Source organism: Crassostrea angulata, chromosome 2 (assembly GCF_025612915.1).
Source record: "Crassostrea angulata isolate pt1a10 chromosome 2, ASM2561291v2, whole genome shotgun sequence".
Lineage (NCBI taxonomy): Eukaryota > Metazoa > Mollusca > Bivalvia > Ostreida > Ostreidae > Magallana > Magallana angulata.
In genome coordinates this window covers 3173086-3197539 of record NC_069112.1, presented here as the reverse complement: position 1 = coordinate 3197539, position 24454 = coordinate 3173086, and the positions used below count along the sequence as shown (strand labels likewise).

Below are 24454 nucleotides of genomic sequence, written 5' to 3'. Positions count from 1 at the left end.
TTGCAAGTTACAGACGGGAGGTAAAATAACACGAAAAGTAGGTGGATGGGACATTGTAAACTATACACCGGTAAGTTTCTGACATGTGATAGTGCAGCATGCACGCGGTACGGAAGGTCAACCCTCTGCAGGGAATTAGCTGGGGGAGGTCTAAAAAGCTGAAAAATCATGAAAAATTAGCAAAATATGAAAGGGTCAAAATCTCATAAAAACCAGTATGTAGAGAATTTTACAGGTTTTGATTCGCAATTTTCTTCAGAAATTGGTGATTGGCCTTATAAAGAGTAGATTAAAGGTATTTGTGCTGAATGGGAACTGAGGAAATTCTAGTTACAGAGTTCCCAAGACATGCATCCCTTGGCTACAATGAATTGGATCAAAAAAACTGTCCCCTGCCACCTTCAAGACTACATGGTATTTTCATATTTCTCCTTTAAGTGTAATTTTGAGTGGATTTTGTACAATAAGTAATACATTTTGTGAAAATGGATGATTTTCTTGGCTATAGATGTCATGACATCATTTATTAGCTAAAATATTCAAGGGGAGTAACTCCCTCTTAAATGTGTAGAATGACCACCACTAGAGTAAATTGGCTTAGAGAGTAGGCATTTCCTATCCTGATGACAATTAATAGGCTTAAGTTAATTACTGAGATAAGAATAAATACTTTAAAACAGTTTTTATCAATTAAATCATTAAATTTATGAATTTGCAGCCATTTTGCTGTCTGATTTTATGAAATAACATTAATCCACCTGACTTATATCACCCAATTTTTTCAAAACAGCATATTTTTATTTCATATGAACTTTACATGTAGACAAATGCAGTTATCAAAGTATACAATATGTCAAAAAACTCAAGTTTTTGCTCCTTCCTATCAAAAAATGGTATTTTAGATGTATTTACAGAATTGAAAAAGCCACCCCCTCTTTCCAATGGACTCCATTACCATTACATGTAGGATATGTAACTGTACATTTGACGTTGAAATAACATCTGCTATGATAATTACTCTTGGAATGAACAAAAAACAACATATTTTTACCCTTTTATTGTATATATGCATCAAAAATGTAGAAAAACATGTAAAATTTGAACCTTTTTCATGGAATTCTCATCCGTCCCCAGGTACCCGGGTGTGTTTGAATTTCATTTTAATTAAAAGCACATGTCACACTTGTCGGTCTTACTAATTTACCAAAGTTAAAAGGAGACTAGAAACCAGAATATATAAGATATCCACTAAATATGATTATAGGCTTAGTTTTTCATGAAAACAAGAAATCACATGTAGGGCGACATGACTTTTTGTGAATAAAAATGCTACAAATCATCCATTTACCAAAAAAGATCAATTTTGAATATCAGTGATGATTGTTTTCAATTATGTGTAAGAAATGACTCAAGGAAACTGCCACAAGTTTCATAGTATTAGGTTAAAGTGTTCAAACTAATACTTCTTGTGAAAATCAAAAGATAGGGGGAGGGTATACATGTAAAGGGATTTCTAAGTGATGTGATGCTTTTATCATGATAATATCAAGCAGATGCATGAAGTATTCAGTAAGGTTTCTTATTTAAGGAGGTTGAACAACAGTTGACCTCTAAAAGATTAGGTAAAGATGCTTTATTCATGGAGAGCCCTGTGAATCTGTGTTAAATAGAGGAAAGTGGAAATGGTGGGTTCACTTAAATGGCCATATTTGTCTTAAACCTCAATGGAATTGGCAAAATGTGGTGTACTTTTTTTCAAAATAGCATAAACTTTGTAATTTTAAGACAAGATGACTTTTCAGAGAATGTGAGTGTATGTTAAAGGTAGCAAGGGACAGTTTCGAATAAAGTACCCGTCAATATTTTTGTAAAATTGAGAGTCGCTGTACTTGAAGGCTTATGAGTGTTGCTAAAATTCATGAAATGATTTTTAATGATTATCATTAGTTAGAGGGGTGTCTCTTGTTGAAATTGATATGCAATATGTAGGCCCCTTATGTTAGGTACATGAGAATCAGAAGTAAAATGCGAAACCTGCGGCTTTGACTGTTGTGCTGACTTTACACAGTGAAATTGCAAGTTACAGACGGGAGGTAAAATAACACGAAAAGTAGGTGGATGGGACATTGTAAACTATACACCGGTAAGTTTCTGACATGTGATAGTGCAGCATGCACGCGGTACGGAAAGTCAACCCTCTGCAGGGAATTAGCTGGGGGAGGTCTAAAAAGCTGAAAAATCATGAAAAATTAGCAAAATATGAAAGGGTCAAAATCTCATAAAAACCAGTATGTAGAGAATTTTACAGGTTTTGATTCGCAATTTTCTTCAGAAATTGGTGATTGGCCTTATAAAGAGTAGATTAAAGGTATTTGTGCTGAATGGGAACTGAGGAAATTCTAGTTACAGAGTTCCCAAGACATGCATCCCTTGGCTACAATGAATTGGATCAAAAAAACTGTCCCCTGCCACCTAAGTAGCGTGACAGAACAACGTTACGGTGAGTTAATAGAGTTAATAGCTTAATGTGTGTTTGAATGTTTGTTATTATCCCCTCGCGCAACTTTTTCCGAAGGGGATATAGCATCGCTGCTGTGCTTGTGTGTTCAGCTTGGAAACAAGTTGAAAAGAAAACTCTTGCACGGATATTTATCAAACTTCGTACACTTATTTGGCATGGTAAAAGGACAAATCCTGTGGATTTTCAAGTCAATTAGTTGATTACTCTTTAATATATCGTTAAAATAACACAATTTTTACAAATTTTATGTACGACTTGACAATAACTACTTCTGCTTCTCTTCTGTGAAACCAAAGTGAAAGTAAGCAGTTCAAATCGAAGAAGGGAGGGCGTATTGCTTTCACAAACATCTCTTGTTTATATATATACATTGTGTGTTGACAGGGTAAATCTAACCTGATCGCGGCGGCTAAGACGGTCGGTGAGGCATCACAGGAAGTGATAACAGGCATCGGAGAGACAGCTGACGACATGGACAGGATGTACCAGGTGAGGCGCTCTGATTAATTGTCTTTGGCTAATTGTCTGATTTCTTTCTTAAAAATTGATATCATTAAGGTAACATCTCATAGAATTAACAATGAATGTTCACAGAAAGACGTATTTTTTGTGTTTTAAAAACTGTAGATTCCTAATTAAACGCAAGGTATAAACATCACGTAAAATCACATGAAACTTTGGCGTAGAATTTCATATACTCAAGATTTGATGCAGCTGAATCTTGAAATTTAAGACTTGCGTAAAATAAGGAATCTACATTATCATTTTAAATGTATCATAAGATTTGATATAGCTCTTGCTAAGGCAGTGGCCAATGCGACGGCCTAGCTCGTCCTGTAGGCCAAGAGTGTGGCCAGCACCACCGAAGACCAGGGGCTTCAGAACAAGGTCATCAGCTCGGCGACCAGCTGTGCCCTCGCGACAGCTCGTGACCTGTACCAAGGTACGTCTGTTTATCTACTGTACACAGGGTTATTGTAGTCTTGTATTTCTTTCACCCTTCTACACTTGCAAATTTGTCCTGTCTTCAGTTTGCCAAGATACAGTTGTGTTAAGAAGGAGATGATTTGCTGACAATGAGGGAAAAAATGGGTAAAAAAAACCCGGGGGTGAATATTTCCCTGTATACAGTTTAAGCTTGAGGTGTGTAGTAAGATAAGTCGGAGTTTGTAGTTTATCCATGTACATCACAGAACAAACTCATCGACCAGGCAACGGTCTGTACCCTCGCCACATTTCAACTCGAAGCTTGTTGCAAGGTATGAGTTATATATCATGGCTTGGAATAAGGTATGATTTATCAGGCTTTGTTACAGCTCGCAGCTTGTTCTAACTAAGTTAAAGGTAAATTGACTGACAGAGCTAATAGCTTGTACAAAGCTTTCAGATTGTCTCTGTATATCTCTGTAGCTCCACGACTTTGGTTCGGTAAGATGCTATGCTGACTGGTAACACAATTTAATTTGGATAACCTTAGTTTGCTGTTAGTTTGGATTTGATTTCTATGAAATTTGTTTTAAAGATTGAATATCAAAGCTGAAAATAAGTGCTGCAATCATACTATAAATATTGTAATATAAAGTAGATAATATAATTTTTTCATCTGAATTCTTTATGATTGATACTTATTGGTTGGACTAACGCATTTTTTGGATCTGATTTTTTGGGACTGATTCATTAGGTTGAGACTAATCCCTTTGCTTGACAAAATCTTCTGGAAACGATCTTTTAGGTTAGAATTACCAAAAATAAGGGGGTCGATCTCTTGAGTTTGGATTGATCAAATTGGGTGGGATAGATCCTATAGGCTGAGATTGATCCTATAGGCTGAGATTGGTCCTTTAGGCTGAGATTGATCCTATTGGGCAGGATTGATCCTATTGGGTAGGATTGATCCAGTAGGATGGAAATCATTCTATTTGTTGGGACCTTGGATTTTTATTGATCCTGTGTGTTAAGTGCCAATACTGTCTTCCATTGTGGTGTAGGTGGTGGCTACTATTGGTTGAATTAATACATTTGTTACAATAAGTCCTATTGGTTGAATTAATCCATTTGTTACAATAGGTCCTATTGGTTGAATTAATCCATTTGTTACAATAAGTCCTATTGGTTGAATTAATCCATTTGTTACAATAAGTACTATTGGTTGAATTAATCCATTTGTTACAATAAGTACTATTGGTTGAATTAATCCATTTGTTACAATAAGTACTATTGGTTGAATTAATCCATTTGTTACAATAAGTACTATTGGTTGAATTAATCCATTTGTTACAATAAGTACTATTGGTTGGATTAATCCATTTGTTACAATAAGTCCTATTGGTTAGAATGATAACCTCATAGGATAACATCGATATCTGCTTGTTGGTACTAACACCGTTTTATATTGTATCACTATGTATGTTGTAGGTGGTGGCTCCGACCATCAGTAGCCCGGCCTGTCAGGAACAGCTGATAGACGTCGCAAAGGGTGTGGCTCACTCTGTGGAGGGAATCATGGAGGCGGCCCAGCAGTCCTGTCGCGACGACAAGCTTCTGGCCGACCTAGGCGCCGCAGCCACCGTGGTTACTCAGGCTCTTAACGACCTGCTACACCATATCAAGAAGGGGGCAGAACCCACCTCGGTAAGTGGGATTGTCACTGTTTTCTTTTTCTTAAGCTTTTTATTCTCTCTCTCTCTCTCTCTCTCTCTCTCTCTCTCTCTCTCTTTCTCTCTCTCTCTCTCTATCTCTCTCTCCTGTTACACAATATTAAATGAAGAAAGGTATGACATTGAAGTTTTGGTTTTAATGACAGTACAATGATTTGATATTGTTATGATACTGAGATCATGAACTCTTCTGTGCAGTGAGGTAGTAAATGTATGTTTTTGATTGACAGGCTGGGGAGTCCCACGAGGAAGCAGTGGACACGATCCTGACTGTGACAGACAGACTGTTCAGTAGTGTGGGCGACGTCCACGAGATGGTGAGACAGGCCAGGCAGCTAGCTCAGGTAAGATCGTAAATATCTCGCACCTCTCTCATAAGTTCAATTCTATAAAAGTCAATGCTAAATTGGGTTAGCACCTACATGGCTCAGAAATTTAACACTGTTGACTGTTTCAATATATTTACTTGTTTATGGTATAATTTTTTACCTTGATATCTGTTGTTTTCAGGCGACCTCTTCATTGGTTGGGGCCATCAGGGGAGAAGCTGAGGGCCACTCTCACTCGGACATGCAGTAGCGGCTCCTGGCCGCCGCCAGACAACTCGCTGATGCCACCGCGAACATGGTGGAAGCTGCCAAGGTAAGGAAAAGTTGTGTGCATTGTACAATGAGATGGGAAGTGTAATAGTACTAGTATACTGTGTTTCTGGTTATGTAGACATTTGTAGGCCGCAGAACATATGATGATAAAGATAAAGCAGCTGAAACTGTAGAATGCAATATCATGTTTAACATTTGTAAAGTCAAATGTTATATTTGTTACAGAGTTGTATATCACAGTGAACAGCTATATCATGTTTAACATTTGTAAAGTCAAATGTTATATTTGTTACAGAGTTGTATATTACAGTGAACAGCTATATCATGTTTAACATTTGTAAAGTCAAATGTTATATTTGATACAGAGTTGTAAATCACAGTTGACAGCTATATCATGTTCAATCAATTTCAGTAAAGTGTTATATTCTAATATTACAGGGCTGTGCGTCGAGTCCGAACGACTCGGAGCAGCAGAAGAGACTACGAGGCGCTGCAGAGGATCTCCGGGCTGCCACAAATATCGCCGCCAGCAACGCCCTCAAAACGAAACTCATCAGGAGGCTAGAGGTCAGAGACTCATTAAGTGTCGTTTAATTATCTCTAGAACCTGTAATTTAATTACAGTAAATGATATACGACATGATGGCCTGATATTACAACCATGTTTTGTGATGAGACTTTACTTGAGTCATTTAGGTGTATTATGGTTACAACCATGCTTTGAAATGTAATTGGATTGTAAAACGAGTATTTTACAATCGTACTTTAATATGTAATTGGGCTTTAAAAGATTATATCTATGATTTGTAGAACGCTGCGCGTCGCACCACCTCAGCCACCACACAGCTGATTAACGCCTCAAAGAACGCTAACAAATCCAACACTAACAAAACCTCGGAACATCAACTGACTCAACAATGCCAGGTAAGCAGTGATGGGGACATCATTCCATAATTCTTATCAATAAAAGAAGTCTCAATTCAATTTACATAATGGTGGAAACACTTAGCTATTGGAGGTATAGTAGATTGGCCAGTAAGCTAAAGGTTCTTGGTTTAAATCCTGCTGTAATTGTCTCAACAATGCCAGGTAAACAGGGGACACTTATCATACCATAATTCATTTTACAGAAGTTGTTAGATGACAAACAAGACACACTGAATGTTGAAACACTGATAAATGCTGGGTTATAATTGATTGGCAAAAGGTCGAGGGGTCAAATCTTCCTGTTGTGTTCTATGACTAAGCATTGTATCTGCATTCCTTCTGTTTCTCCAGAGTATTATAGTATTGTCTAATTGTCTAAGAATATTGTATTGTGTCTTCCAAATACTGCCGATGATTGGCTGATTGGGACTGTAGTTTTTGTAAAATCATATATGATTGGCTAAGAAAATAATAGTGTGTCCTCCTTGTATTGTTGTATTTTATTGGCTGAGACTATCACATGTTGTTCTCCTTCTACAGATCATGAATGAACAGCTGCCTCTGTTGATCCAAGGATTCCGGGGATCTGAGACAAACCAGGACAGCGCTACAGCCCAGCTACAAGTGATCAATGCTAGCAAGGAATTTATACAGGTATAAAGTACAAATTGTAAGGGAGACCATTTGGCAAGAAAAAAAATCAAACATTGATACTACAATATCTGTAAAATCTCGCTGCAGTGTTTAGGGGAGAAAGGAAAATGTCTTAAAACTAAGGTTTCTGTGCTATATTTATTAGTCCCCTACCAGTTTCACCGGAGGGGACTATAGCTTTCCTCTGCGTCCGTCAGTCCGTCTGTCCGTCCGTCAGTCCGTCTGTCTGTCCCACTTCAGTTTTCCACACTTTTTTTCTTTATGCATTTAAGGAATAATATGAAACTTGCTGAACAGCTTCAAAATGTCAAACTACAGATCAAGTTTACACTTTTGTAGCGTCTGATTGACATATTTTTGAGAAAATTAATTTTTTATATTCCAATTTTTTAATGTTCGGGTTCGTTATCGGGTTCGGTGTGTAACTGAATAAACGAGGTCAGTATGTAGTCAGTAATAATATTGTGCGTTACTTGTACCATTCCTTTTCCTGTACCATTCCTTTAATCATTTCTAACAAACAAATAAAATCTATAAAATAGTGTCAAGTATTGTGTTGTAAATTTAATCGGCAGGTTTTTTTTGTATTATTATTACAATCGGGTTCGTTGTCGGGTTGGGCTGTTTAACTGTTTGGTTTGATTCGGGGTTCAGAAGAGGGTAAGAAATGATATTGTGCATAACAGTGCATTGTTTTCACAAATTTTTACCAGCGAATACAGAATAGACTTGGCGAAATTACAGGAGATGAAATAAAGAGTATTATTTTACCTATTTCCTATTTAATTTCTATATCAACTATATAGTTTTAATTTCCTCTGTTCTTTTATCTCTGATTAAAGCATGACATCTCGTTTTTAATAGCTCTGAAATAGTTGTGTGCTTCACTGGTATCGGAAGCAAATTGAAAGTGTGTGTGTGGGGGGGGGGGGGGGGGGGGCTAGACTAATCCTCTGAAATATTGAGAAAAAAGTAATTCCCAAAATCATGGAAATCCTAATCCGGGGGGGGGGGGGGGGGAAGTATACCTTTACTTCCAATAAAAAAAAATTACTTACCCAAAATTCTTTTTCCAAAATCACGAGATTCCTAATCCGGGGGGGGGGGGGGGGGGGGGGCTAGTATGCTTCTGAATCCACTTTTTCAATCCTCAGTGTAAATTTAGAAACAATCTTTCCTGCGAGAAAAAGTGGGGGGGGGGGGCTGAACCCTCTATTATGCTATGTTTCTAATGGTAAGGTATAAATTTGCAAAAAAAGTGGGGGGGCTAAGCCCCCCCCCCCCCTAGCCCCCCCGGTTCCGACGCCTATGTGCTTGGAAGCTTTCATAGAATAATACAAACCGGTAGGGGACGTGTATTGCTTATGCAATACTCTCAGAATGCTTGTTTTTTTTTATCAAAATATTTTATTTATTTTATCAAAATAATATGATGTGCATAGCTATTGTAAGTCACTAGTTTCACATCTCGGTTCACTGGCCACATTTCTTCTGACAGCCTACCAGTCAGCTGGTATCCGCCGCAAACGCCGCAGCCCCAACGGTTGGAGATCAAGCCGCAAGCATGAACATGAACCAGGCAGTGAAGATGATGACCACCGCGCTCGCGGAGCTGAGAACCGCCTCAGGGAAGGCAGAGGAGATGTGTATCTCACTGGAGGTTGACGCCGCACTTGATCAGCTGACCGAACTCGACCGCGAGCTGGAGGAGTACCGCAGAGCCGCCGACAGCGGTAACCTTGTGCCACTACCCGGTGAAACGGTAAGGCCAGGAGGAAAAGGTCATGGTGATTATATAGTCAGGTCAAGGGTTAAAGGTCATGAATACTCAATGTGATGATAGTAGCATGTGTATACATAGTGCATTTGTTAATTGGATTATATGTAAAGTGAAGTGGATCATTCGTATTATGTTCAGGCCAGGGTTAAAGGTCATGAATATTTAATGATAGTAGCATGTGTTTAGTGAATAAGATCATTACTAAAAAAGTAAGTAAAGGGTGTAAACTGTCAGATATTTTTTGATTATTATATAAATGGGAGATTTGATATTGTATCATGGTTTTCTATTGTAATATGGTGGAATGGAGTTGATACATGATTTTGTTACGTATTTCAGGTGGAGGCGTCGGCCATGAAACTTGGCTCCACCTCTAAGAACGTGGGATCGGCGATGGCTCAGCTACTGACGGCTGCCTCACAGGTAAACACAGATAAATGTATAATGGAGACATTTCATATATTCTGGTAATAGATGATCGTTGTAAAAAAATAAGACATCACAAAAAATATGCTACGCAAAAATTGAAACAAAATCACTGATGCAAATGAAAAAGTAACGTATTTACCCCCATTTTTGTAATTTTTGTGATATAAGAAAAAACGGAGTGAACAGTATAATATATATATATGACATGATTTCATTCTGTTGTGACTTTTCTTCACACATTCTTCCCTGTGGTCATTTCTCAGGGAATTGGATTTTATTTATCTATATATTTATCTATATAATATATTTCCACTATATGGTGATTTTTCAGGGCAATGAGAATTACGTGGGTGTAGCAGCCAGGGACACCGCGAACGCCCTCCGCGTGCTGACAGAAGCCACGCGTGGTGTCGCCTCAACCTCAGAAGACATCAAGGTCAGACGGCAAGTGATCGACAGCGCCCGTGACGTCATCGACAAGTCGACGCATCTACTGGAGGAGACGAAGCGAGCCATGAACGACCCAGAAAACCCTGAGAACCAGGCTAGACTTAACCAGGTGGCCAAGGCTGTGTCGAGTGCGCTCAACAGCTGTGTGAACGCCCTTCCCAGACAGAGAGACGTGGATAACATCATCAGACAGATCACAGACTCAACCCAGGAGCTGGCGTCCACCAAGGTACACAGATCTGTGTGTTCAATAGACAAAGTCTATCTCAGAAATAGACAAAATTTAAGTCAGAAGCAGATTTTATCTCAGAAACTAACAATTTTATCAAAGAATAAATAGACAAAGAGTCAACTGGCATCCACCGAGATAGTTACATCTATCTTAGAAATAGACGAATAGGCAACCTTATGTCAGCAGTAAACAAACTTCATCTCAAATTTTAACTTGGTTCAAAAAAGTCACCTTTTTCACAGAAATAGTTCTCATTCTTTGAGAGTTAAATTACTTCACATATGCAAAAAAATCTTTATCTCATAAAAGTAATCTCAACTTTACTTCATCTATGCATCATTATTAGGAACTAACTGTGCATGAGAAGAAATCTATATCTCATAAAAAAAATTAATTCTCAAATTTAGATACCCCCCGGTAATCAAAAGATACATAATTGATAGAAATGAAGTTGATTTAAATTTCCCCCAATTCTGTTGCAGTGCTCCAAGTCACAATTGCTATCAGGTCGCTAAATGGCGACCAACAATTTTTTTAGGTCGCCATTTCAGAATTTATGGTCGCCATCAAAAAATAATTCATTTGCCATAATAACTGATAATAATTTTATAAACAAGTTAAATATGAAACAAATAATAAAGACTCCTGTATATACAGTAACATATATCCTTTATTACACTTTAACAAATTGACAATTTAAAATATGCAGCCAGCAGGATTGGAGGCCTACTATTGTGGAAGTTGGATGGCATTTGGCCATCCTGCATATTTAACAGTATGTTTCTGAGAAAACCAGCATTCAACAACGGCATTAGTTTTGAATTCCTCAATAGGAGGACCTTCACTGCTAATTCTAATCAGTGCCTCAACAGTAGTGAGATCTAAACAGCTACGAACATCACTCCTTATGCGGTTGACAGCACTGATGACAGCACTGATGGTTCTCTAACACTGGGCACTGCTTCATTGATAGAGAGTATTAATGTCATCTTCATACATCAAATTTATCTAGTTTTAAAGTTAAAGAATATCTTAAAATATTACTTATATATAATTATTGAGAACTGTAATAGGAATTGTAATGATTATTGTATTATATTTACATTGTATGCTGAATTGAAAAACAAACCGAAAGCACATCCTATCTTTGAGCAGTAAAATCTCTCAGTTTAATTTACACACTTCTGATAATGACTGAAGGGGAAGGATACACATTACAGTTTAAACTTGACCAAATTTAAAGAATTACAAATTTGATGGTTGTTGTATGGTGCCTGTGTAACACTGTAAACAATTGACAGGGTATAAAAGAGCTGGAAAAGGTAGATGTATTACAGATTACAGGGAATATACTGTAATGATTTATTACATTAGTGTTACATGTAATTACAAGTTATAGGCGTGTAAACTTCATCATGTAACTTATAACTCTTTTACTGAAATACTGAAAACCAGTTAAGATGTACTTAAAACCTGTAATATTTCTTTCTTCTGGGTTACCTTACATTATAGTTTTATTTAAGGATAGGTAATATATCATATATAAATTACTATAATAGAGGAAGTATGGTACCAACAACTTCTTGGGTTGTAAACAAATTGTATTTATCTGTACTGGGTAAACAAACTTTTGTTTTCTCTCATTATTGGTAAGAATATCAACATCTGTGGAACTCCTCTATATCTTGGTGCTGGTATATATATATGTGTGGTTTATGATTTATTCATGGGAACTCAAATATTTGAATTGATATATCTATCTTTCAAGGTATTATACAGAGTTCCCGAAACGCACCGGTCCACCGGGGATCCCCGGTAAAATTTGAATGGGTCCGGTAAAATCTAAATTTAATCGGTCAAAATGTCCGATAAATTTTACAGACCGGCACTGTATAAAAAATAATTTACGGGACAGAAAGTCTAAAACTTTTGATTATTTTAATTCAGAGATGATTTATTAGTTGGGTATTTCAATAAAATGCAATGAAAAGTATAAAAACGTGCGTTGTTCTTAATCCGGATTTACGCGTTTTTTCTTTTACACACGTTAGTCAATGTCCTATTTGATCATGATCTCAAAATGTGGCCGATTAAATGGACACATACCTGTTAACTCTCCCGCATTGCGCAAGAGACTCCCGCAGAACGGCCTAAAAATCTAAGATCTCCCGCATCCAACTTATCTCCTGCGCGGGAGACAAATTTCTCCCGCAATCGTATTTGTCTTCCCATATCCCCGAGTACCCAAACTCCGTCACCATAAGCAAAAAACCTCCCGCGTTTTTCTGTAAATTATTTTTTGTGGTTTTTATCATTTGCAATCACTAAATATAATATGAAACAATATAATTCATAAAATTATTAACAAAAATATTTTTATTTTTATTAAAAATAGGCTTCTGAATACGACGTTTATCACGCGTGCCCATGATATCTTATGAACCTAACTCCGTCACCCACATGCTCTATGATATGGCAGGAAATGAAGACACATTAACAATTTAGTTAAAACTCCATTTGTATCTAGTCCAAGTTATAATAAGTAAAAATGGTGCATACAATTTAATTGTATTTATTTTCATCGAAATGAAATGATCGCCAGAATAAAATATGGATCCATGTAACAACAATCACAATGGCCTTTTCAGAATGTATGGATGCCGTTTGATTTATGTCCTTACTTATTTCAAATATTTTATATCATTAATTAATATATTACTTATTATATTATTCATTTATTACATTTTTAGAAATGTATCATATTCTAAATAGCGATATACCGGATATATCTATACCCTGTATAAGGCAAAAGTTACGGCATGAGCGATTTGACGTTATCGTCAAGAATAGTGCATAAAGGCTATTGCGGATTGAAAAAAATGTGTTAATTACCTTAATCAAAAATGTATTACATGTGATATGTTTCATCTTGACATCTCTTAAAATGGCTGACCACCGTAAATGATCGAATGGGCCCGCATGTCAGAAATATCGATATTTTAGTGCACCCGTGAAAAAGTTTTAGCTGATTTCACACAATTAATGGTGCATAAAATGAACAAGGTTTAATTCTGTTATTTTTTTAAACATTCTTAAATTTAACCGTTTCAAATTGTTGACATTTGATTAAAGATTTTTGACATGTAAAAATTGACGTCATAATCGTACTTGATTTCAAACGGCGAGGAGTTTCCCGAAAGTGACGGAGTTAGGGTAGTGACGGAGTTAGGGGGCTATGCGATACCCCTCCCCCAAAAACTTCTGAATCTTTACATGTAAATTTCAACAACCACTGCGGATTTTTCTCTGATTTTGAGCTCAAAAAGCTGCTGTGTAGCTTAAATATATCAAAATCCATCCAAGTACTGTCTACCGTGATCATAGTATGACATGTTATAGTCCAGTTTACTTTTTACGATTACTTCCGGTTTTGACTTAAATCAGTTACGTATTTAGTTATGCATAGGCTTTATAAAAAAATAAGTGAAAGCTTAAAACATCTTGATTTTACTCTGTAACACCAAAAAAAAAAAACAATACACAGCCAGTGATGTCACTTAACAGGTGCACAGGTAAAGCACCCAAGCCACGTGCAGTAAGTCGTCACTAATTCTGTCTGGCCAGCACGGTCGGTAAAAATCAAAGTGAGTTTGGAACACTGAGTGTTTATACAAGCTACCGATAAAAAATCATTTCCAAAGAGGTTTTAAAGTTTATAGTACCGGTACTATGAATTACAGGGATGCTATAGATTTGAATTACAGGGATGCTATATATAGATTTTACAACAGAGATAATTTTTAAATGATAATGGAGAAATACATGTTGTTTTGTGAATTAAAAATCTATCCTATATATAAGGCAAAAAATAATGTTAATGAATATTATTTACTGGTATTTTCTTAACTGGGTTTCACTGCAAATTCAAAATACGCAAAATAAATTTTCTGTGTTTACCCTAGATGTCAGCATGCAGTGATGGTTCAATACTTAACAATAAGAAGACTTAGTAAAAAAAAGTGGCACTATATTGGCTTCTTGTATTGTACCATGCAAACAAAATAATAGTTTACTGAACATGTACAGCAACACAAGTTGTAATTGCACACTGGTATTCATAGAAATAATCAAAATTTTGAATGATTGCAAATGCATTAATTACAATGGTAAAATAAGGTACGTACATGTATCTAACAGTATTTTTAATATATATTTGCATTTCACATGAAAAAACGTCGTTTAAGCAAAATCTCCCCCTTAGCCAAGTTGGTAAGGGGAAGATTCTCCCACATAGCAGCTTTGAAAAGTTAACAGGTATGTGGACACCGGGGACAACAAAGAGTACTGCGAAAAGAAAAGTTGATGTAGAAGAAGTAGAGAAATTGCGTGTGCGGTTGATGTTGACGGCAAACAGTTACGTTTACAACTTGACTAGGAGGGCCAGAATTCTTTTTATTTTAGTTTGCATATTTTTGCAATAGTTTTAATGTCCTGTAAATTTTACAAATGTCCGGTAATTTTTTAATATTTACAGGACAATTGTCCGACAGATTTTGGACTGGTTTCGGGAACTCTGATTATAAAACTGTGGATAAATTCACACAAGTACTTACATAAAATCATTATATTGATTTATAATTGATAATTATCGATTGTAGAGGGACCTATTGTAGACTGGGAATTCTGATATTTATCATGAGTTATATGAATAATTTTCTTCAGCTTTAAAAAAGAAATTTGAAATAACATCTTTCTTAGATGAATAACATGTTTGATGTTGAAATTTTGTTTTGCTGTTGAAGCTTAAATATTAACATTAAATCATGGCCTATCAAGCCCTATAACAAAATTGTTGTTTTAGTCAGGTTTACAGAGGTTAAAGACAGGGGCATCGTTTTTAACAGAAACTTGTACAACTCTGCTGTATTTATCTTAATCAGTTAAATTGAAGCTATATTTAAAACAAACAACTTACTGATAGATTTGCCAGATAGAAACCAGATTTACTGAATTTTGAAAGAGTTGTCCAGATTTGCTATATATAGAGAGAGTTGTAGCATTCTCAGTGTTACTTTGGGAAATGAAGTCAAATGATTCCACTGACTATTGAAGTACATATTTAATAATAAACTGATTGTGTTGTAATATCATATACCTGTAATAATATGTTGCTGTGTTGTTATAACAGATTGGAGCAACATACCACAAATCTCAGATACTGGACGATGACGGTCAATGGTCCGAGGGGCTTATATCAGCGGTAAGTAAATGGTCCGAGGGGCTTATATCAGCGGTAAGTAAATGGTCCGAGGGGCTTATATCAGCGGTAAGTAAATGGTCCGAGGGGCTTATATCAGCGGTAAGTAAATGGTCCGAGGGGCTTATATCAGCGGTAAGTAAATGGTCCGAGGGGCTTATATCAGCGGTAAGTAAATGGTCCGAGGGGCTGATATCGGCGGTAAGTAAATGGTCCGAGGGACTTATATCAGCGGTAAGTAAATGGTCCGAGGGACTTGTATCAGCGGTAAGTAAATGGTCCGAGGGACTTATATCGGCGGTAAGTAAATGGTCGGAGGGCTTATATCAGCGGTAAGTAAATGGTCCAAGGGGCTTATATTGGTGGTAAGTAAATGGTCCGAGGGGCTTATATTGGTGGTAAGTCTCTGACTTAACTGGATGGGAAACAAACAATGAGCGCATGTTGTTTAAATTCAGTAATATACAAATTAATAGTATCTTAAATAATTCTAAATACAATATACTTCTGAAAAAATCCAGAAGCAAATAGTTTTTCAATGGTTGAATATCGCGAATGATTTTGTATGTTTGCTGACACAGAAAGATAAATCATTGCACATTTTTATTGGTTCTTCTTCTGTCCAATGCAACCATTGATTTGAGCTATTTTAGTACAAAACATTGCATTTCAACACTGATTTAAGCTTTGTTTTTGATACTCCACTGATTTAAGCTTTGTTTTTGATACTCCACTGATTTAAGCTTTGTTTTTGATACTCCACTGATTTAAGCTTTGTTTTTGATACTCCACACTGATTTAAGCTTTGTTTTTGATACTCCACTGATTTAAGCTTTGTTTTTGATACTCCACTGATTTAAGCTTTGTTTTTGATACTCCACTGATTTAAGCTTTGTTGTTGATACTCCACACTGATTTAAGCTTTGTTTTTGATACTCCACTGATTTAAGCTTTGTTTTTGATACTCCACAGGCCAAGATGGTAGCTGCTGCCACTCACAGTTTGTGCGAGTCGGCCAATGCCATGGTTCAAGGTCATGCTACAGAGGAGCGACTCATCGCTTCAGCCAAAGAGGTCGCGGGGTCGACAGCCCATCTCCTGGTCGCCTGCAGGGTCAAGGCCGACCCAGACTCAGTCGCCATGAAACGCCTCCAGGTAAAAGCCTTGTTTTCTTTTTAATAACCTTGCTAATTAATTGCCATGTGTCACTTTTATTTTTGCGGAATAGCCAGGAAATGACCATGGTCTTATTTTAATCAAATGGCGCATTTAAGTTTCATTATCACTTTAATATGTTGAAACAACACAAGATCTAGATGAACAGATGACATGATTTGACCTTGTATTGATTTAGAGTTTTGGTTGATTTTAATATGATCAATATCTGACCTAGCTACAATATTAGATCAATAAATGACCTTGATATGACCTTGTTACTATTCATATCTGTAGGCGGCGGGTAATGCGGTGAAGCGTGCCACGGAGGTCCTGGTGAAGGCGGCCCAGCAGGCCAAGCAGAGAGATGAGGACGAGGATATAAACGTGGCGGTCGACTCACGTAAAGTGGGCGGGATCAAACAGGTGAGACACGCCCACTTACTGTGTGTTCTATATTTCTTCATGTATATGTATTTATGTTCTTGTATACAATGATAAACTGAAAACCAACTTGTCTTTACATCTGTCAATCACAGTGATGAATAGCAATATAGAAACTTACCTTTAGATTAATCATTCATTGTCTAGTTTACGAAAAAGCAATCTTCTGAAAAAATGAAATCCAGAAAAGACTTGTTGTTTGTGACAAGACTATTGACAATGATTGGGAATTCTCTAATCTCTTTAACATTTCTTGATTGCAAATATGAGTTGGTTTACCATATTCATCCTTGACTTTAGAGGATTATTTTTATTCCATGTTTGTACCTGATCTCTACTACTATTATATTAAAAACTTGTACAGTTCATCAGCATTCGTTAATTACCAATTTTGATTTAGTTTCATTTAGTTGAGCTGATTCATGAAGTTAAATTTACAGTGAAGTGCAATATCAAATAACAAGTAGACTTGAATGGATTATTAGCCATGAGTTTATACATATCTATGTAACTGTGATTTTCATTAAATCCACAAAAATTTATGTCCACGAATAGTAATGAAACTACAAAGTATTGATGAAATCCAAGTATTGCAAGATAACATGGGATAAATATGAACGTTACGAGTGTATTTCTAATTTATACATTCATCAATTCATTTCATAATTAACACTGTATATTTCACCTCAATATCCTAAAGATTTTTATATTATTTTCTTGATTAGGTAAAATCTATAACAAGTATTGACACAAACTACTTTCAAACATAAATGTACACATCCACATCACTGACTCCACGCCAACCTGTATGGTCTTATCATTGTTAATATACTATCTATGTCCAGATTAGAAATATAACACATGTACTGAAAATACTTAAAATATGTAATTAACACACAGCTACCGGTAATTAAATACAATATGAAGTGATTATACTTAAGATGTAATTAACACACTAACAGCTAATTACATACGATATAGTGATTATACTCAATATAATTAACACACTAATTCATTACATACAATATATAGTGATTATAAATATAGTGATTATGCTTAAGATATAATTAACACACTAACAACTGATAAATTACATGCAATGTAACTAACAAAACAACTAACGATGTTTCAATTTAGGGGATTTTCACCAGTGAATTTGAATTTATTGTCAAAATGAGTTGGTGTTTGACGACCTTTGACCTCTTAAATTTGACCTCACTTTACAGCCAGGAGTCACCGGAGGTCATTACTGGTTTCATTTCTCGTTTCTTTCAGGATTCTAATTAAATGTAATTTGTTAACATGATGATATGTGCTACTGTAAACACATTATATTCCGCGTGTACGATATTTAGCGGAAAAAAGTTTTTGAACAATTTGGCGTGGATTTTAATTAGCATATTCCTGAATATTCCTATTCTATACGTATATACATGGCATTTAGCAATGCACTTGATTATGCAGAAGCCGCCTTCTGCCAAAAACGCTAAATAGAATACACAGTTAAATGTAATACGTTTACAGTATTCAAGTTAGAATCACACATGACACACTGAGTACATATATGACAAACTCCAACAAGAGTCTCACATAACACTGGCGTCGGAAGCAAATTGAAAGTGGGGGGGGGGGGGGGGGGGCTAGACTAATCCTCAGAAATTTTGAGAGGAAAACAAAATAATTCCCAAAATCATGGAAATCCTAATCTGTGGGGGAGGGGGGGAGGGGGGGGGGAGTATACCTATACTTCCAAAAATACAAATCTTACTTACCAAAATAAAAAATTTCCCCAAATCATGAACTCCAACTTCTCAATCTTTCAAGGAAAATTTAGGAACAATTATCTTTGATGCGAGAAAAAGTGGGGGGGGGGGGGGGGGGGGCTGAACCCTCTATGATGCTATGTCCCTAATGGTTAGATCTAACTTTGCAAAAAAAGTTGGGGGGGGGGGGTCTAGGCCCCCCCCCCCCCCCCCCCCCCCCCCCGCTTCCGACGCCTATGCATAATGTATACAAATCTAATGCACAGTGTTCAAACACCACAAACTGACGTTATAATAGAATAATTAGCAGTGCTACACATATATAACGTCTGACAATAACAACAAAAAACATGAAACAATTTTATTATGGAACTTAGAACTAAGTTTGTGGAGATTGAGGTATGATCACTTTTTGACTTCTTGTAATCCATCTCCAATTCAATCTTTTTCTTTCTCTTTCTCTTGAAGTAAATAAATTCAAGAAATGATTCATTTCATTTAACATAAAAAATTTGATATAAAGAGCTGTGTGCTAAAATTAATGTTAAGATAATGAAATTTTACATACATTTTGCAAAGTTTATATTCAGCAATTAAAAAAAGACAGAAATAACATCAGAAGATAAAGCTCAGTTGATGTGTTTGAGTCAAAAAGTCATCAATGTCTTGTTGCTATTTTTAGCAAATTGAGGCCCAAGAGAGGATTTTGTTGTTGGAGAAGCAGCTTGAGGATGCGAGGCGCCTGAAGGAGAAACTGGCGGAGAAACGCGACCAGACGGCTGTCTAGATAACACAGTGTGATGGGGGCGAAACGCGGGCTCATTAACCCTTGTTCTTTTACCCTATAACAAAAAAATTCTTTTACTTTGTTGCGTAATTTTCTGGGCTGTAAAATTTTGTTTGAAAAAATATTCTTTTCTGTTTGGCGACAATTATTAAAGAATAAAGTATAAAATAATGACATGGGCAATATTTGTAATCTAAGGACATATTTTATAACTGTGTCCAAATCTCTCTGTCTCAGAGTTATTGAGCCCTCCCCCCTCGATTGTCACACTGTGTATTCTTGGACTGACTGCCTCGGTCTCTTTGCATGTTAGCGTATCATCCTCACCATTACCATCTCGTCTCTCATCTCCTCATATATAAACAACTTTTTTTTTCTCTTCTCTAAAAAATTCACAGGAACTACAAATTCAAGAGGAGATGTTACGGAAGGAGAGAGAATGGATCGAAGCCAGAGAGAAACTGGCCAAGTTCCGTAAACAGCGGTACAAGGACACGGGCCACGATAGCGACTCATCATCCGCCTTCTAACGCCGCACGCTCCAGCTTTACTGTATAATGCGTATAGTGCCTGTCACGTGTCTTATGATGTCATAATGGCTTCCATGTCAGCTGTCCTTGTGAAGGTCAAGGTGACAAGCATCTAAGTGATTGAGAATTTGAAGGGAGTGAGAGTGTTTGAGATCTGGGTTAGGGTTGCATTTTTGTGGGTGTGATTTTTGAATATAGATGTGTAAGTTTGTATACTTAGAATGATTAATGATGGATAATGTATTCAGAGGAGAGAAATTTGGAATTGAGAAGACAGAGACTCAGAAAGAAAGGATTCTCAATAACCATATCATATATATATGTAGCTGCTGATTACTTGTTAAACCAGTTATGTCACATATTGTACGGGATTTTACAGAATTGTTTACCAACCGTGCAAAAATTTATCTATTTTAAATAGAAGCAGTTGTTATTCGACACTTGATTATTTTTGGATTTTTTTCTGCAAGCAGACTTGTTTTTTTTATAGAATATAAACATGAAGTTTTCCGAATCTGATAGATTAAATCTACACTGTTTTAAGGTAGCCAATTGTGATATGGTGTTACAAATGATAGATGATATGGTGTTACAAATGATAGATGATATGGTGTTACAAATGATAGATGATATGGTGTTACAAATGATAGATGATATGGTGTTACAAATGATAGATGATATGGTGTTACAAATGATAGATGATATGGTGTTACAAATGATAGATGATATGGTGTTACAAATGATAGATGATATGGTGTTACAAATGATAGATGATATGGTGTTACAAATGATAGATGATATGGTGTTACCAATGATAGATGATATGGTGTTACAAATGATAGATGATATGGTGTTACAAATGATAGATGATATGGTGTTACAAATGATAGATGATATGGTGTTACCAATGATAGATGATATGGTGTTACAAATGATAGATGATATGGTGTTACAAATGATAGATGATATGGTGTTACAAATGATAGATGATATGGTGTTACCAATGATAGATGATATGGTGTTACAAATGATAGATGATATGGTGTTACAAATGATAGATGATATGGTGTTACCAATGATAGATGATATGGTGTTACAAATGATAGATGATATGGTGTTACCAATGATAGATGATATGGTGTTACAAATGATAGATGATATGGTGTTACAAATGATAGATGATATGGTGTTACAAATGATAGATGATATGGTGTTACAAATGATAGATGATATGGTGTTACAAATGACAGATATGCAATACTTATATACAATATAAAGACTGATATAGCTTACTTATTCTTTGATATGTATATGTATTTGTACTATCCATGTACTGCAGATGTTGTATTCAAGTCCTGTTTTTATGTCGACTTAGAAATATGCTTTATCAGCACAGTTTGTTGTATTCAAGTCGTGTTTTTATGTCGACTTAGAAATATGCTTTATCAGCACAGTTTGTTGTATTCAAGTCGTGTTTTTATGTCGACTTAGAAATATGCTTTATCAGCACAGTTTGTTGTATTCAAGTCGTGTTTTTATGTCGACTTAGAAATATGCTTTATCAGCACAGTTTGTTGTATTCAAGTCGTGTTTTTATGTCGACTTAGAAATATGCTTTATCAGCACAGTTTGAGTGAAAATTAACCAGGTTTCTTCCCCTGTTTTGTTGCTGTTTAGAGATTTCAATTCACGCATGATTTTAGTCAGAGTTTTAATTGATAATTTCATGAGAAAAACCTTAATTTGATTTCTGTGTTTGATGCCAGGCTTCCACTAACCGAGTAAATCCGCGAGTATTTGGTGTGTACCACGCTAGTCCTACACATAGACCCAGTGCTGTGTATTGAACTGTTTTATGTGTGTATTTTGTATTAGTCGTGTTTAGTTTTTGATAAAAGCTATATATATATATTTTATTCTGTTTAATATTATGATTATTGTATAATTATTATGATGACGACTATGTAATTTTCTACATTCTCTATTGTACACAATATATGTAGTAAACTTTTGTTTCCTATATAGAATTGGTATACTGTACATGTATGTATACAGACCATATATAACATGGCCTCCCCCTCACCAGGTGTACACTACAGACCATATATAACATGGCCTCCCCCTCACCAGGGGTACACTACAGACCATATATAACATGGCCTCCCCCTCACCAGGAGTACACTACAGACCATATATAACATGGCCTCCCCCTCACCCGGTGTACACTACAGACCATATATGACATGGCCTCCCCCTCACCAGGGGTACACTACAGACCATATATGACATGGCCTCCCCCTTACCAGGGGTACACTACAGACCATATATGACATGGCCTCACCCTCACCAAGGGTACACTACAGACCATATATGACATGGCCTCCCCCTCACCAGGGGTACACTACAGACCATATATGACATGGCCTCCCCCTCACCAGGGGTACACTACAGACCATATATGACATGGCCTCCCCCTCACCAGGGGTACACTACAGACCATTTATGACATGGCCTCACCCTCACCAGGGGTACACTACAGACCATATATAACATGGCCTCCCCCTCACCAGGGGTACACTACAGACCATATATAACATGGCCTCCCCCTCACCAGGGGTACACTACAGACCATATATATATAACATGGCCTCCCCCTCACCAGGGGTACACTACAGACCATATATATATAACATGGCCTCCCCCTCACCAGGTGTACACTACAGACCATATATAACATGGCCTCCCCCTCACCAGGGGTACACTACAGACCATATATAACATGGCCTCCCCCTCACCAGGGGTACACTACAGACCATATATAACATGGCCTCCCCCTCACCAGGGGTACACTACAGACCATATATAACATGGCCTCCCCCTCACCAGGTGTACACTACAGACCATATATAACATGGCCTCCCCCTCACCAGGGGTACACTACAGACCATATATAACATGGCCTCCCCCACACCAGGGGTACACTACAGACCATATATAACATGGCCTCCCCCTCACCAGGTGTACACTACAGACCATATATAACATGGCCTCCCCCTCACCAGGTGTACACTACAGACCATATATAACATGGCCTCCCCCTCACCAGGTGTACACTACAGACCATATATAACATGGCCTCCCCCTCACCAGGGGTACACTACAGACCATATATAACATGGCCTCCCCCTCACCAGGTGTACACTACAGACCATATATAACATGGCCTCCCCCTCACCAGGTGTACACTACAGACCATATATAACATGGCCTCCCCCTCACCAGGGGTACACTACAGACCATATATAACATGCCCCCCCCCCTCACCAGGGGTACACTACAGACCATATATAACATGGCCTCCCCCTCACCAGGGGTACACTACAGATCATATATAACATGCCCCCCCCCCTCACCAGGTGTACACTACAGACCATATATAACATGGCCTCCCCCCCTCACCAGGTGTACACTACAGATCATATATAACATGGCCTCCCCTCACCAGGTGTACACTACAGACCATATATAACATGGCCTCCCCCTCACCAGGTGTACACTACAGATCATATATAACATGGCCTCCCCCTCACCAGGGGTACACTGCAGACCATATATAACATGGCCTCCCCCTCACCAGGGGTACACTACAGATCATATATAACATGGCCTCCCCCTCACCAGGTGTACACTACAGATCATATATAACATGGCCTCCCCCTCACCAGGTGTACACTACAGAATCTGTTTTACTCCTGTATAACAAACCATTAAACCATACAACTACAGCATGTTCTGTACCCAGAGTTATCTCTCTTGTTTTATTCAACAAATTAAAACATCATCTTATAGAATTTGAATTATCCGAGAAGAACATCATATAGTCTATGAACTCGTATTTCATTATCAAAATGTGTGTTATAGACTAGCATTATGGATTTTTGTCATTAACAGATTATTTTGAAACAACCCATAATTTATTTAGTCAAAGACTATAGAAATTATTTAATTTTGTATCAACAAAATCGTACATTTTTTAATTGCAAATTTTCCATAAATAAAATAACGACGAAAAATGATGCTGAGATGTAGACAATTAATATATTCACTCCGGCCTTAGCTAACGATAGCGATAATGAAAATATTCAGTCTGACCTTGGTTACAGCGGATGATAATATATTCACTGACCTACGTCACAGTTACGATTATTAATATATTCACTCTGACCTTAGCTAACAATGATGATTATTAAAAATAATATATTCACT

The 24454-nt window shown here is 36.9% G+C and overlaps 1 protein-coding gene and 2 pseudogenes across 2 annotated transcripts; all 3 read left to right on the top strand.

The window, feature by feature from the left end:
* The window catches only part of LOC128171437 (talin-2-like), a 333309-nt pseudogene that overhangs the window by 54195 nt on the left and 254660 nt on the right, over nt 1-24454 (top strand).
* LOC128171410 (talin-1-like) lies at nt 4924-6345 on the top strand (annotated as a pseudogene).
* LOC128171418 (talin-1-like) lies at nt 15125-20894 on the top strand. Of its 2 annotated transcripts, none has more exons than XM_052837216.1 (4): nt 15125-15512; nt 16482-16664; nt 16962-17090; nt 20057-20893. In XM_052837216.1, the coding sequence occupies exons 2-4, from the start codon at nt 16488-16490 to the stop codon at nt 20186-20188; spliced, it is 438 nt and encodes a 145-aa protein (XP_052693176.1). In that variant the 5' UTR covers nt 15125-15512; nt 16482-16487; the 3' UTR covers nt 20189-20893. The 2 variants fall into 2 exon arrangements, with proteins under 2 accessions (XP_052693176.1, XP_052693174.1); XM_052837214.1 differs by lacking the exon at nt 15125-15512 and adding an exon at nt 15803-15841 and having other exon boundaries at nt 20057-20894.